Below are 16,296 nucleotides of genomic sequence, written 5' to 3'. Positions count from 1 at the left end.
CAAATGCCATTATTTTGTCATTTCTAATGGCTGCATAATATTCCATTGTGTATAGATACCACAATTTTTGGATCCATTCATCTGTGGTGGGGCATCTGGGTTGTTTCCATATCCTAGCTATTGTGAACAGTGCTGCAATAAACATGGAGGTGCACGTGTAGGATGGCTTATTTCTAAAGCATTTGCCCCAAGGTCCTCTATTTTTAAAACTTTCTTGTTTAACTCAGACAAGGAGTAGAAGATGGAAAATCCAGGCTTTCTACGTATTTTACCCTTTAGGCCTAGTCAGTAGAAAGCCAGGTAGATCATAAATTAAAATTAGAATTTATGGTCTGGGAGGTGGCTCAGTGGTAGAGCGCTTGCCTTGCATGCATGAGGCCCTGGGTTCAATTCCTTAGCACCACATAAGCAGAAAAAAAAAGCCAGAAGTGGCACTGTGGCTTAAGTGGTAGAGTGCTAGCCTTGAGCTGAAGAGCTGAGGGACAGTGCCAGACCCAGAGTTCAGGCCCCATGACCTGACCCCCCCCCAAAAATAAATAAAATTAGAATGTATGCATTGCTTGTAGCCTTTATTTTTTTCTGAATCTGTCCTGGGGCTTGAACTCAGGGCCTTGGCACTGTCCTTGAGCTTTTGTGTTCAAGCTAGCACTCTGCACTTAAGCCATAGCTCCATTTCTGATTTTTTTTTTTTTTTTGGTCGGTCGTGGGGCTTGAACTCTGGGCCGGGGCACTGTCCCTCAGCTCTTCAGCTCAAGGCGAGCACTCTACCACTTGAGCTACAGCACCATTTCCGGTTTTCTGGTGGTTTATTTGAGATAGGAGTCTCAGGGTCTCTCCTGCCTGGGCTGGCTTTGAACCGCGATCCTCAGATCTCAGCCTCCTGAGTAGCTAGGATTACAGGCGTGAGCCACCAGCGCCCGGCCATTTCTGATTTTTTTGGTAGCTGGAGATAAGAGTCTCATGGACTTTCCTGGCAGGGCTGGCTTTAAACCATGATCCTCGGATCTCCACTTCCTGAGTAACTAGGATTATAGGCATGAGCCACTGGTGCCTAGCTTTGCTTGTAGCCTCTGCTTATGTTAGTTTTAAAAAAGTATAACATATTCATACATTGATGGAAATAAGAATTTGAAGAAAATACTATGATTATACCTGTCCATGTCATGTATAGCTATCTTGCTTATTAGTATGGATTTGTGTGGCCCTGACAAATGCACATTCCAAGGTGGGGATATTAAGAGGTGGGCCTTTGGGAAGTGATTATTTTCTCATGAGAAAGGGGACCTCATGTTGAGATTTGTGGCCTTATAGATGAAGTCGAAGGGCCTCTTCTCTTCTAAAAAGTGTATTAATGTATGAGGATAGGTCTTCAACAGACACTGAATTTGCTAGTGTCTTGATCTTGAACTGCATTGCCTGCAGCAATAAATTTCTTTCACTGATTAACTTCCAAGTCTAAGAAAGCATGTCACATCAGCCAGCCTAAGTCAGTGGTTGTCCATGAGCATGTCTTGTATTCCTTAATAGATTATAAGCATCTTGAGGTCAGGGACTAAATCTTCATACATTTCCAGCTTTCTTTGGCCCCTATAACAGTGACTGAATGGACAAATAGAAGCACTTTGTTGCAGAGTATCACAAATGAATAAAACAGAGTTTGGAAAAGAGAAAAAAAGAATCTTTCTCTCTCTTTAAAAAAATAGAGGAGGAGGGGGGAGGATGGGAAGGGATGGCAAGGGGAAACAAAGGAGGAGGCTACAATGCTTGATAAGAAATGTACTCACTATCTTGCCCCTGTAATTGTAACCCCTCTGTACAGTATTTTCACAATAAAAAAGAATAGAAGAGAAGACAACAATGCTCAACAAGAAATGTACTCATTACCTTGCTCATATAACTGTAACTCCTCTGTATAGCATCTTTACAATAAAATAAAATTTAAAAAGAGCAATCTTTATATTGTTGTTCAAACTTAAGAAAATTTTTATTTTTGAGACAAAGTCTCACTATGTAGCCCAAGCTGGCCTCGAACTTGCAAACTTCCTGCCTCAGCCCGTCCTCCCCAAGTGCTGTAACTATAGGCATGCCACTATACTTGGAAAAAACTGTACAATCAAAAAATTGTACATCTTGCCAGGTGCCAGTGGCTCACACCTGTAATCCCAGCTACTCAGGAGGCTGAGATCTGAGGATCACGGTTCAAAGCAGAAAAGTCCGTGAGACTCTGATCTCCAATAAACCACTAGAAAACCGGAGTGGCTCAAGAGCGCTTGCCTTGAGCTGAAGAGTGCAGGGACAGTGCCCAGGCCCAGAGTTCAAGCCCCACCACCGACCAAAAAAAAATGTACATCTTTATGGGATACCATCTGATGTTTCAATACATGTGTACATTGTAGATGTTCAAGTCAGGGACAACTTACATTCTCAAATAATTATTACTTCTTTCTGGTGAAACATTAAAAAATCTTTATTGTGGGACTGGGAAGGTGGCTCAGTGGTAGAGCACTTGCCTTGCATGCCTGAGGCCCTGGGTTCGATTCCTCAGCACCACATAAGCAAAAAGAAAAAAGCCGGAAGTGGCGCTCACAGCGGTAGAGCGCTAGCCTTGAGCTGAAGAGCTGAGGGACAGCGCCCAGGCTCAGAGTTCAGGCCCCACGACCGGACCCAAAAAACAAACAAACAAACAAAAAATCTTTATTGTAACTTCCTAAATAAAAAGTGTAACACATTATTACTACCTATAGTCAACCAAGTGCACAATACAACAACAGAAATTCTTTCACCTATAGAATTGAGTACCTATTAATCAACCTTTCTTTGCCCCAACCCCAGCCTCCAGTAACCATCACCCTCCCCATACTAGACTTCCAGGACAACCCTTTTAGATTTCACAGAGAATTTCAGAGCAAGTTTTAAAGAGTATAAGGACACAGGGTAGAGGCAAAAGGTGTGTAGAAAGTGAAATGGCCATTCACAAGGTGTTCTTGCTAGTATCTGAAGACTCAGGCTGGGAGGGGAGGGAGGAGAAGAGGTAGACCACAGAGCTCAGCTGACCTGAGCTCTTCTCTGCGTCTTCGAATCAGTTCTTCATCTAACCGATGTATACAGGTTCCTTCGCTTTTGATCTTCTCAAAGTGTTTTTTTACTTCTTCTCTCCATTCAGCCTGGATAAGAAAAAAAAAAAGATGAAAGAAGAGGGGACACAACTTTCCGGCAGCAGACCCATTGGCCATAAAATTATAAACCTGCCAGAAACTCCAAGAGTGACAGGACACTGGTCTTTGCACAGGCGTAGATTTTAAACGAATCTAATTTTTAGGAAACAGGAAAAGCTCTGCTAGGATAATAGTTCCTAAACAATAGCTAAATGGAGATGTTTCATTATGTATCAGATATGTTCCAAGAGGTAATGAGAACCCGATAATCTCCAGTGAAAGCTAATGCCTTTAATTATATAACAGTTCCAGAGAATGACTCCATTACCTTCATGTGTATATTAGGCAGTATATCTCAAAATCTCTGGTAGTTCTATTTTTAATTTGTTGAGGAACCCCTCAGGCTATTTTCCAACAGCGTACAAATTTCCAGATTCTCCACCCCTCATTAATACTTAATGTCTGTGTTTCCTTGATTACAGCAATCTCATTTCTGGGCCATTTATGCAAAAGAATTGACATATGGATTTTTTAAAAAAGAAATCTGGATCTTGAAGAGATATTAGTATCCTCATATTCATTGCACTATTCATACTAGCCACAATGTCCATCATATATATATGGTGTATATATATATATATATATATATAATAGAATATTATTCATCTTTTAGAAAGAAAAATCATGAATATGTGACAACAAAGACAAAGCTTGAGTAATTTATGCTAACAATAACTCAGTTATAGAAAGACAGACACTGCATGGTTCCACTTACATGCAGTATGCAGAATATAGTTAAACTCATGAAGTGGAGTTGAATGGTGGCTTCTGGAGGGAAGGGGCAGAAATGGAGAATTGATAATTAACAGCTATGAATTTCATCTACATAAGAGGAATAAGTTCTAGGATAACATATAGTTAACAATCTTGCACTGTACATTTAAAAATGTTTTATTAGAGGCACGGCTCAGAGGGAAGAGAGCCTACCTTGCAAGCATGAAGCCCTGAGTTCAAATCTCAGTACCACCAAAACAAAAAATAAAACTGATTAAAATCTTTTAATCAGCAAAGTACTGGTGGCTAATACCTATAATCCTAGCTACTCTGGAGGCTGAGATTTGAGGACTGAAGTTCAAAGCCAGCTCAGGCAGGCAAGTCTGTGAGACTTATACAAGAAGCTATAAGTGGAGCTGTGGTTCAGTAGTAGAGTGTTATCCTTGAGCAAAAAAAATCAGGGACAGTGCCCAGGCCCTAACTTCAAGCCCCAGGACTAGTGCGCTTGTGTGTGTGCGCGCGCACACACACACACACACACACACACACTTTAAAAGGGTAGATCTCATGTAAAGTGTTCTTAGCACAATAAAAATATTCATCTAAATCACAAAAAGTTATATTCAAGTAATTGTAAATTTATAGAGAATTATCCTTAATTATCACTCTCCTTCCCCCTTTCTCCTACCTAGAGGATTGAGCCTGGTCCCTTGCTCATGTTAGGCAAATGATCTATTATACCTCTAGCCCTCACCTATTTTGGGGGAAAACCAACTTGCGTTTATTTAACTTATAAATACACAAATAGAATACTAAAATCAACTTTTTTCAAGAGATAACCAAATGTTGGAGCATTAAAGCTGACTTGGCCTCTGCAGAGAGCCATTAACCATGAACTATGACTTTCCACTACATAGCCAAGTTACGTTTGATTCCATCTAGCAGGCTAAATGGAATCAAATGTGATGGTTTGGGAGCCATGCTCTAACCCTGTCAGCAGTAAGGGACTGGGTAACCCACGAAAGGCTCAGTGTGGCTCCACTGACTTATTTCTACATGTTGTTCAGAGGTTGTGAACCAACAACAGGAGGCCCTCATCTATTATTGCAGATGAAATTATATTATAATTATTTAGGAAATGATTGTCTTATTTTTTAAATAATACACGAGGTTTTCATATGTATGTTGTGAGAGAGGGTTCTACTAACTGCCTAGCAACTTTCAGGCACCCAAATTTTTCCAAGATTGAGAACATTTTATCCTATTGTTAAGTGACGATTTTATCACCTACATGAACAGCATCTAAATGAAAGGTTCAGGTAAGTGCTAGGCAATTCTGTTCTCCCAGTCACTAGATCAAAGTCATGCACTAGGAAGAGAACAGTTGAGCTTTATGAGTGCAAGAGGCCTGAAGTGGTTGTGCATGCCTGTTATTCCAGAAGGGAGGTAAAGTCACAGTCCAAGGCTGACTAAAACAGAGAGAGAAAGAGAGTGGGTGAGAGAAAGACAGAGAGAAAAAAACAAAGAGACAGAAAGAGAGACACAGAGAGAGGAAAAAAGAGAGACAGAAAAGGATGGCAAGTAAGGGCTGATAAAGGACAGATAAGGGAGAGGGTCAAATTTGGGACTTAAACTATCCTCAGATGCAAAAACATGTCAGTAGACTCTAAGACAAAACTTTATGTAAGTACAGCATAATGAAATCTACCACATGATGTTTGAAAAAGCAAGGGAGAGAGGGAGCAATGGGAATACACCGGAAGGGTGAATTTGAAGAACTCAAAGTACACCGTGTGTATGTATGGAAGTATCAAAACAATTAACCTCCTTCATATTACAAATGTTAATTAAAAAAAAAAAAGGAATCAAGAAAAGGACTATCTCCCTCTGCTGGTAAAGAATCAGAACACAGATCAGGTTGATTTTTTTTTTGTTGGCTGGTTTGTTTTTTGCCAGTTCTGGGGCTTGAACTCAAGGCCTAGGCACTGTCCCCAAGCTTCTATTGAGTCAAGGCTAGTGCTCTACCACTTGAGTCGCAGCACCACTTCCAGCACTTCTGAGTAGTTTATTGGAGATGACAGTCTTACAGACTTTCCTGCCCAGGCAGGCTCTGAACCATGATCCTCGATCTTAGCCTCCTGAGTAGCTAGGATTACAGGCATGAACCACTGGCTCCGGGCTAAGATGAAAGCTTTTAAGAGAGTAGCTTTCAGGATTTCTCTTTGGGGTCTCTTGCTGGATACAGTGTCACTACTGTACTCTTTCATGATTTTCCTTTCATTTTCAAATAAATTTATTCTGTTTATCTTTTTATTTCAAGAGTAGATTTCCAAAAAGGAGTTCTCTTCTGTGAAGAGGTAACAAGAAGTATGAGAAAACACCAGGGGCTAACCAAAACTGTGATTTCCTCAAGGGTACCATATTCCTGGCAAATGCTAATTTAGAGTTTCATAGAATTCTGTGTGATAACACAGTTCCAAATTGCATTTCCTCTGTAATTCAGCTGTATCTAGGCATAGCTGAAGAAATGGTGGGTGGGCAGACTGGACATTGACTGCTAACAAAGCCACTAACCTGGGCATGGAGGGGCAGATCCCAGTGTCTCACTAAAATTCTTGAAAAACACTGAGCCATGGCCAGGGAAAGGAAGCATGGGCTGCATAACCAGCATCCTGTGTGGCTCTGGACTTGAGAACATCAACTTCAGTGGCTCCCAGTGGGGGATGGCAGTGTCTTAAGGTAATGGCAGCATCTATGGACAGAAGCTAGGGCAGCCTCGTTACAGAGATCATCATGCTGGTTCACCAAGAAGGTAACACCCAGCAGATTCCAGGCAGAAGATGGCTGTATCTAGCCAGAGTCTACGGAAATCAGCATGAAAGTTAACATGAAGTTATACTTAAGATTTCCATTCCTCAAAGGGGACACCTCCAAAATGCATGTGTGGTACCACAAAGAGGTGCTTCCTTTAGTAAACTGTGTAAGCAGGTAAGGGCATGGAAAAAAGGTGAAATTTGACACCATTAATGATACTGTCTTATGTCCAGAGAAGGCCTATGAAAGCCCAGAACACGGGAGGAGGGGTCTGTCTGCCTTTTCAAGTCTTCTAAATATTCAATTAATAGACTGAAGCTCTTGTACCCAAATGTCACTTTTTAAAATTTCTCCACAGTATAGATGTCAACTTGAGGTTGAATTAAAAGATGACTGGATAAACAAAAGTGGTATATGTAGTAGAATATTATCCAGCCATAAAAAGTCATGCAATTCTGACACACATTATAATATGCATGAACTTTAAATGCTTAGTGAAACAAAAGCCAAACAGTAAAGGACATATATTGTATGACTCCCTTTAAACAAAATAGTTACCATAGGCAAATGTATAGAGACAGAAATTAAAATAGAAATTATTAGAGTCACCGGGCACCCGTGGCTCACACCTGTAATCCTAGTTACTCAAGAGGCTGAGATCTGAGGATCATGGTTCAAAGCCAGCCCGGGCAGGAAAGTCCGTGAGACTCTTAGCTCCAATAAACCACTAGAAAACAGGAAGTGGCGCTGTGGCTCAAGTGGCACAGCGCTCGCCTTGAGCTGAAGAGCTGAGGGACAGCGCCCAGGCCCAGAGTTCAAGCCCCACGGCCGACCAAAAAAAAAAAATAATAAAAGAAAAGAAATTATAAGAGCCTAAAGGAGGAGGGAACAGGGAGTCAATGCTTAACAGAGTGAATAAAAATTTTTGGAAAGGGCTGGGAAGGTGGCTCAGTGGTAGAGCACTTGCCTTGCATGCCCGAGGCCCTGGGTTCGATTCCTCAGCACCACGTAAGCAAAAAGAAAAAAGCCAGGAGTGGTGCTGTGGGCTCAAGTGGTAGAGCGCTAGCCTTGAGCTGAAGAGCTGAGGGATAGCACCCAGGCCCAGAGTTCAGGCCCCATGACCGGACCCCCCCAAATTTTTTTTTGGAAATAGTAGAGGTACTTTCATAACCTGAATGCCATTGAATTATACATTGAACTGGTTAAAATGGCAAATTTCAAACTATATTCATTTTACCATAATTTTATTTATTTATTTATTTATTTATTGGACTCTGGGCCTGGGCGTTGTCCCTCAGCTCTTCAGCTCAAGGCTAGTGCTCTACCACTTGAGCCATAGCACCACTATTGGTTTTCTGAGTGGCTTATTGGAGATAGAGTCACATGGCCTTTTCTGCCCAGACTGGCTTTGAACTGACATCCTCAGATGTCAGCCTCTTGGGTAGTGAGGCGTCAGAAAACCTTAGAGAACATCTAATTTAGTCCTTAACTTGACTTGAGTCCTCTTCATCACTGCCTTCCAAGGATGAGTGTCCACAACTGCACCCACTTATTCTTGAGATTACCCACAAGGCATTTCAGGCTAGCCCTCCAATGAGCTTGGTCTCTGTATGTCCCAAACCTGAATCTCCGGGTGGTCTTTCGGCCAGACTGGTGCAAAGGCAGAGGGAATAGGAGACACTGGGCACATAACCCACCCCGCAGCTGGAATGTGGGACAAAGCCAAAATGTTCTTCTAAAGCCTCATCAAATGTTATTGGATACTGGGAGCAGTAATAGCTTCCTTGGAGAAAATGAGTGATTGTCTGGGAATGAGGCAATTGCCTTAACAGAATCTAATCTTGTATGAAATTGCTTGCTTTGTAATCTCTGCTTTGTGCATGCTACATTTTTATACACATGCTGCTCTGAGAGGCAGATGAAGCATGTCTCCCAGGAAGAAGTCAGCTACACTCCTGGCAGCACTTTTGACAGACAGTTTTGGTGGCAAATGGAGATCAATGAATAACAATAATAACAATGAATAACTGGTGCTAAGAGCATCCTGTCAACAAGCAGGAGAGGGAAAGGCCTCAGGTTCAAGACATCTATGATAAGAACAAATCCATGTATGAGAAACATCAGTTCTTCCCTACTGGAGCAAGAAAGTGTTAAATGCAGTTAATTAGGGCTTCCTAGCTGACATCTTATTCATTTCAAGTGGTCAGCAGGAAAGCGCCCAGAAGGTGACAACCCAAAGGAGCCTTACATTTGTATAACTTTATGGGAGGTGAATAATAGCATCCCACAATCAAAGAGATCTTAATAGTTTGCAGTGCACCTGCATTTTTATCTTCTCATTTGATCCTCACAGAAACTCCCTAAGTAAGGGGAGTGTTTAGGGGAGCAAGGTGAGATGTTGGAGAAATTTAGTGACTTAGTCAACTTTGTACAGTGCTAAGTGGTAAGAGGGCTTCAGGCTCCAGGGCCACTGCTTTTCCCTAGTACCTCACTAGCCGGTCCATAAAGGTGTTATCGTCAGAGAAAGCCTTCATTTCAGATACAGAGATGCATCAGCTTCTATACAACTGAAAAAAAAAACCTCTCAGAACTAGGAAGGATAGGAGATTTGGAACTATTTAGACAAAAATGAAATTTTATTTGAGGAGAAAATGTGGAAGAATGAATGAATATTAAGTGATGCTACCATGTGTGCGGCTCCCCATCCCAAAGTCACCTGTTGAAATCTTAAGTTCCAACGTGAAGGTATTAGGAGGTGAAGTCCTGGAAGCTTATTAAATCATGAGGACTCTCCACTTTGAATGGGGTAACTATCTTTAGAAAAGTGGACCCAAGGGCGTTTGTTTGCCCTTTACCATGAAAGGACACAGAGAAGGGTAACCAGAACTCTGGCCTTACTAGACACTGAGTCTAGTGATCGTGGGTGGCCCACTCTCAGAATTGTGGGCCATAAATTTCTGTCATGTACAAGCTACCCATTCTACGATGTTTTGTTACAGCACCCCAATCTAAGATATGACCAAAGTATTAAGGCCAGTGTTCTCTCTCCTCTCAAGAATTCTCCTTTCCTTTCCACTCCTCCCTCAAGACCACCCAATCTCTCCTTTTCTCCCTACCCTTACTCCAAAAGACCTTTCATTTTGCTCAGTGTGAGCACTTCACTTATCGACATGATTCCTCTCAATAATGAAAGTGAGGTGTCCTACTGAGATTATGGACTGCAGGTATGGGTTGTTCTGCACAGTACTTTGTATATGGTCAGTTCTCAGAAAAGCTATGCTGGCTTCAAAAGTAGTGTTTTGGATCCAGGTGTGGTACATGCTTCTTGAGAGGCAAAGGAGGGAGATTTTGAGTTTGAGGCTAGTGCAGACAAAGTGAATGAGACCCTACCCATAAATTAAACACAACAAAAAGAGCTGAGGGCATGGTTCAAGTAGTCAAGCAGTTGCCTAGCATGCATGAGACTGTGGGTTCGATACCCAGTACTATGCAGAAGTGATATTTTAGGAGCATTTAAGTAAGATCTCTTTAGAATTTGAAGCTTTCTTTCTTTCTTTTCTTTTAATTTTTTTTTTTTTGTTGGTTGTGGGGCTTGAACTCTAGGCCTGGGCACTGTCCCTCAGCTCTTCAGCTCAAGGCCAGCGCTGTACCACTTGAGCTATGGTTTTCTAGTGGTTTACTGGAGATAAGAGTCTCATGGACTTTCCTGCCAGGGCTGGCTTTGAACCATGATCCTCAGATCTCAGCCTCCTGAGTAGCTAGGATTACAGGTGTGAGCCACCGGCGCCTGGCTAGAATTTGAAGTTTTCTAAATGCAAATGGTTAAACTGACTGCCTCAATAGCAGGTGGTACAGGACTATCACCAAAATATGCTTTTCAAAATTGTGATCTATGCATTTTTATTGCACAGGATGCAAAGCTGGGGTTTTACCCACAGATGAAGGTTTAAAAGACTTCTCCATCTCTCTCTTTTCATGAGGGACCAAGTCTTGTTGGCAGACTAGCAGGAGAGGAGTCAAAGTATGTTGCTAAGATTCACTGAAACATGTACCATATTCTTAGCTTAAAAACTGTGTCAATGATGTCTTAGATGTCTACTTTCTCTTCCCAAAACTTTTTTGTTGCATTTTAGTCTTTTATTTTTTGTCAGTCGTGGGGCCTGGGCGCTGTCCCTCAGCATTTCAGCTCAAGACTAGTGCTCTACCACTTGAGCCACAGTGCCACTTCTGGCTTTTTCTGCTTATGTGATTCTGAGGAATCGAACCCTCATGCATGCAAGGCAAGCACTCTACCACTGAGCCACCTTCCCAGCCCCCTTTTCTTTTTCTTTTTTTTTTAATTAGTTGGTAATGTCTATTCTGAGAAAAAAAATCCTTCAAATAATTCTGGAAGCCAATGGGGAGAGAGAGTTACTTCACAAAAATTCATTTTAGAAACACAGTAAAGGAATAAAAAGCTAAATGGTAAATAACCAATTTCATTATAATATAGTTAAATTCTGTAGTATGAAGCTACAGTTTAGGTTCGCCACACTTCAAAAGACATACTCCTATACTTTTGATATTCCCTGTGGCGCGTGGAATGACGACCTTGACTGTATTCATCTCTCTCCATTCCCTATCTGCAGTGAAAATTGTTAAGACACTATCCTTGTGACATTTACACTTTTATTATTTTTGTGTGAGTGCTGGTCCTGAGACATGAACTCAGTGCCTGGGTTCTTTCTTTCCCTGAGCTTTATTTATTTATGTTTTTATTGTTATTATAAAAGTTGATGTACAGAGGCGTTACAGTTACCTAAGTCAGATATAGAGTAAATTTCTGTGGACTTGAACTCAGGGTCTGGGTGCTGTCCCTGAGCTTTTTTGCTCAAGGCTAGTATGCTACCACTTTGAGCCACAGTGCCACTTCTGGTTTTCTTGTGATTAATTAAGAAGTATCAAGAACTTTCCTGCCCTGGCTGGCTTCAAACTGCAATCCTCAGATCTCAGCCTCCTGTGTAGCTAGGATTACAGGTGTGAGCCACTAGCACGCGGCAGGATGCATTTCTTTTTGGACAATGTCACCTTACTTAGCTTTTTTGCTTAAGGCTAGCACTCTACCACTTGAGCCACAGCTCCACTTCTGGGTTTTGTTTTTTTTTTTTGTCGGCCGTGGGGCTTGAACTCTGGGCCTGGGCGCTGTCCCTCAGCTCTTCAGCTCAAGGAGAGCGCTCTACCACTTGAGCGCCACTTCCAGCTTTTTTCTTTTTGCTTATGTGGTGCTGAGGAATCGAACCCAGGGCCTCAGGCTTGTAAGGCAAGCGCTCTACCACTGAGCCACCTTCCCAGCCCCTATAATAATTTTTAAAAGGCAGAGCCAGTATCTAAACCCAAGGTTCTTAAAGTGCAAGGCTCTTAGTCTTTCCACCACTTGTGTGTAAAAAAGTGTCTTCTCTCTCTCTCTCTCCCTAAGTAATTCACTTCCTTTCTGTTAATCTTGACAGAATTGTTTTTCTGAAGGGTTCCTGCTTTGGCCAGGTGAATTGGTCCTTGCTAATTACATTTTAATTACATACATCATTTTCCTCAGCACTTTAATTAAGACATCCTGTTAGAGGCTCCTTGACTTTTACTTACTTCCTGTTAATTGAGCTGCATCCTTTCGCAGACTGTCAACCTTGAACTCAGCCAATATGAGCAGAGGGGCAGGGCCTGCTGGGTTAAGGAGCAGCCTGCTTGATCTATGTGCTTGCTTACCAGATTTTTGGTGGATGGTGCATCCTTCCCCAGAAGTAAACCTTGCCTTGTTGAGTTCCTTTCGAGTTGGGGGTCTTTATTCCTATGTGACACCCCAACATCCGGAGCTATTTCTAACAGGTAATTTACTCCTAATACACATTGTAGACCTCTTTGCTGTTTTAGAGCCATTTTACATATGCCTTTGAGAAAGAAAGTAAAGAAAAACATTGGAAGAAATATCTTACCATGTCTGTTTCATAAGGATTTTGAATCCATCTGGACAAGTGGAAGGAACTGGGAGGTGCAGGCTATTGCTTCCAACTCCCCAAATAATGGCTGATGAATCTACGTCTTTGTAGGGGATCTCTCCTGTCAGCAACTCCCAAAGCACCACGCCAAAAGACCTACAGCAGTACCAGCAGCATGCAGAAAAGACATTTCAGAAGGACTCATTTGTACTTCAGTTCTTTATTCCTTTTTAATCAAGCTGACACGTGCACCTAGCTTGAAAATTTTAAATTCAACTATAAGGAAAACAGAAAAGCAGAATAGATCTATGAAAAAGAAATCTAAGAGAAACAAATACTGGCAGATATTACAACATAAAGTCTCAGTAAGTAACAATGGTTCACGAATAGATAACCACGCTAATGAACCAGCATAAAAATCCAGAAAGAGACCAGATACGTATAAGGATTGAGTATATAATTAAGCATCGTCAACTGCGGAGTGAAAACTGCTTGGTTAATAATCACTGTTGGGACAACTGGAGCAAGCTAAGGCGAAGAGAAGCTCAGAGTTACAGAACTGCTTAGCATACACTAGACAGTGGGTTTGGTCCCTAGTACTGGAACGAAGACACACACACACACACACACACACACACACACACACACACACACACCTAGTACTGGAACGAAGACACACACACACACACACACACACACACACACCAAAAAACTGGATGCTAGGGACTCATACCTCTATTTCTAGCTACTCAGGAGGCTGATGTCTGAGGTTCTCAGTTTGCAGCCTTGGAAAAACAAACCTGATTGACTTATCTCCAACTAACCAGCAATAAGCCAGAAGTGGAAGTAAGGTTCAAGTGGTAAAGAACTAGCCTTGAGTGAAAAAGCAAAGCAGGAGTGTAAGGCCCTGAGTTTAAGCCCCAGTACTGGCGCGCACACGTGCACACACACATATACACACACACACTAAAGCAAACCACACCTTATCATGCATCAAGATAAATTTCAAATGATTCACAAAATTAAATGTAAGAATAAAACCATAAAAATCTTGACAGAAAATGAACAATTTAAAAATAATTTTTAGAGAGATAAAGGCTGAGGAAATCAAGAAGCCATAAAAATGATAAATTTCTGAAGTGAGAAAATCCAACATAATGAAAAATCAGTTAGAGGCTGAGATTGGGAGGATATTAGTTCATGGCTATCACCAGGCAAAAAGTTGACAAAACCTCATCTCAACCAATGAGAAGTTGGACTTCATAGCTGTTATCCCAGTGTAAGAGGGAAGATTTAAGTCCAGGCTGGTCAAACATAAATGCAAGACTCTATTTGAAAAATAACAAAATCAAAATGAGATGAAGGTATGGCTCAAGTAGTAGATTGCCCCTTGACAAGCATGAAGCCCCGAAACTCTGAGCTGACTAATGACAAGACCCAGTTGTGCACACTTGTCATCCCAGCAATGCAGGAAAGCAGAAATAGAAGGATTGCAGTTCAGGCTGGCCACACAAAATAACCGATATTTAAAAGGCTGGTGGAAGCTGGGCATCAGTGGCTCACACCTGTAATCCTAGCTACTCAGGAGGCTGAGATCTGAGGATCACGGTTCAAAGCCAGCCTGGAAAGTCTGTGAGATTCTTATCTCCAATAAACGGCCAGAAAACCAGAAGTGGCGCTGTGGCTCAAGTGGTAGAGCACTAGCCTTGAGCTGAAGAGCTGAGGAACAGCGCCCAGGCCCAGAGTTCAGGAACCCAACCAACAAAAAAGAAAAGAAAAAGAAAAAAGGTGGGTGGAATAGCTCAAGTAGTAGAGTGCCTGCTGGCCAGTAGAAAGGCCTTGAGTTCAAACCTCAGTACCACCAAAACTCCACCAACCAAACAACCCAAGAAACAGAAAAGTAATCTCTTCATATATATAATACTCGTACTTGATAATAAACATTAGAAATTACAGCAAAAGGATATAAGCAGTTCACAAATAAGAAACTGCAAATGATTCTTAAGCATATAAAGTAACAAATAATAGGAGGAAATTTTTACCCATATGACTGTCCAAAATCCCACTTTTGGGCATTTACCCAAATGATCACAAACAAGTCCATACTAAAGCTACCAGCACAACTGTGTTTATTACAGCATTATTTACCATAGCTAAGATATGGAACCAACCTAGATGCCCCTCAGTAGATGAAAGGATCAAGAAAATGTGGTATATATACACAATGGAATTCTATGCCTCCATCAGAAAGAATGACATTGCCCCATTTGTTAGGAAATGGAAAGACTTGGAAAAAATATTAAGTGAAGTAAGCCAGGCCCAAAGAAACATAGGTCCCATGGTTTCCCTTATTTGCAATAACTAGTATATCTTTGAGACAAGCAGAAACAGTCAGATAAGTTGATGTCAGGCGAAGATAAGGACTCAAATGTTTTATTTTTCTTTCTTGCTATTGTTTCTAACATATTTATAAGATATTTCTTTGTATGTCCCTCCCCCATGGTATAACCCCTGTTTTCACTGTATTTAATGTTGGTATAATTTGTGGAGGGGAAGGGAAAAAACAAATCATTTAAATAGGGATACAGGTGGACCTATTGCAACAATGAGATGTACAAGACGGTATGTCGAAAAATGAACTTTACAACTTTGGCTTGGGGGGGGTGAAGGAGGGGAAGGGATAGCAAGGGGAAACAAAGGAGGGGGCAACAATGCTTGATAAGAAATGTACTCATTATCTTGCCCATGTAATTGTAACCCCTCTGTATGGTATTTTCACAATAAAAAATTAACGTATTTTATTGAGAGACTGAGAAAATGCCCTTATAAACTTCTGGTGGGAACATAAATTGGTATAATCCTTAAAAATGGAAACTTCAGTAATTATCCAAATTACAAATGATCTCATTCCTATTCAGCCTATTCATTATGCTGTTATACGCAATTTTAACACTTGCTATTATTTTTGATAAAGCCTAAAATTTAATTGCTAATTTTAAGGGCATAATAAAAGCAATTACAGGGGAAAATATTAACAAGACTTATATCCTGAGAAGAAAAGTTGCTAAATAATGATGATGATGATGATAAAACTTAATAATAATAATAATAGATAATAAAGCATAGTCCATAGGAGCACTTAGTAAAAAGGTAATGTGCTTACACATCCCAGATGGACATAGAGGATACAATTGTGACACAGCAACAGACATTACTTATGTGTGCGATGATGGTCTTCAGTCATCAAGAATAGATAAGTTAGCCGGGTGATGGTGGCTCATGCCTGTAATCCTAGCTATTCAGGAGGCTGAGATCTGAGGATCACAGTTCAAAGCCAGCCCGGGCAGGAAAGTCTGTGAGACTCTTATCTCCAATTAGCCACTAGAAAACCGGAAGTGGCGCTGTGGCTCAAGCGGTAGAGCGCTCGCCTTGAGCTGAAGAGCGCAGGGACAGCGCCCAAGCCCAGAGTTCAAGCCCCACAACCGACAAAAAAAAAAAAAAAAGAATAGATAAGTTGTTTTTGTTTTGTCGGTCATAGGGCTTGAGCTCAGGGCCTGGGCTCTATTCCTGAGCTCTTTTGCTCA

At 41.3% G+C, this 16,296-nt stretch overlaps 1 protein-coding gene across 1 annotated transcript in view; it reads right to left on the bottom strand.

Annotated features, from left to right (window-relative positions):
- Map3k13 (mitogen-activated protein kinase kinase kinase 13) overlaps positions 1 to 16,296 on the bottom strand; it is a 134,339-nt gene that overhangs the window by 20,540 nt on the left and 97,503 nt on the right. Inside the window, exons 6-8 of the mRNA XM_013034761.1 lie at positions 12,710 to 12,868; positions 8,365 to 8,447; positions 3,055 to 3,160 (exon numbers count right to left, since the gene is read on the bottom strand). Coding sequence (XP_012890215.1) covers positions 3,055 to 3,160; positions 8,365 to 8,447; positions 12,710 to 12,868 — 348 coding nt within the window. The remainder of the gene's footprint in view (positions 1 to 3,054; positions 3,161 to 8,364; positions 8,448 to 12,709; positions 12,869 to 16,296) is intronic.

The sequence above is a fragment of the Dipodomys ordii genome, unplaced genomic scaffold (assembly GCF_000151885.1).
Source record: "Dipodomys ordii isolate 6190 unplaced genomic scaffold, Dord_2.0 Scaffold196, whole genome shotgun sequence".
Classification (NCBI taxonomy): domain Eukaryota; kingdom Metazoa; phylum Chordata; class Mammalia; order Rodentia; family Heteromyidae; genus Dipodomys; species Dipodomys ordii.
Note: the sequence above shows the minus strand (reverse complement) of the source record. Positions and strands in the feature narration are given on the sequence as shown.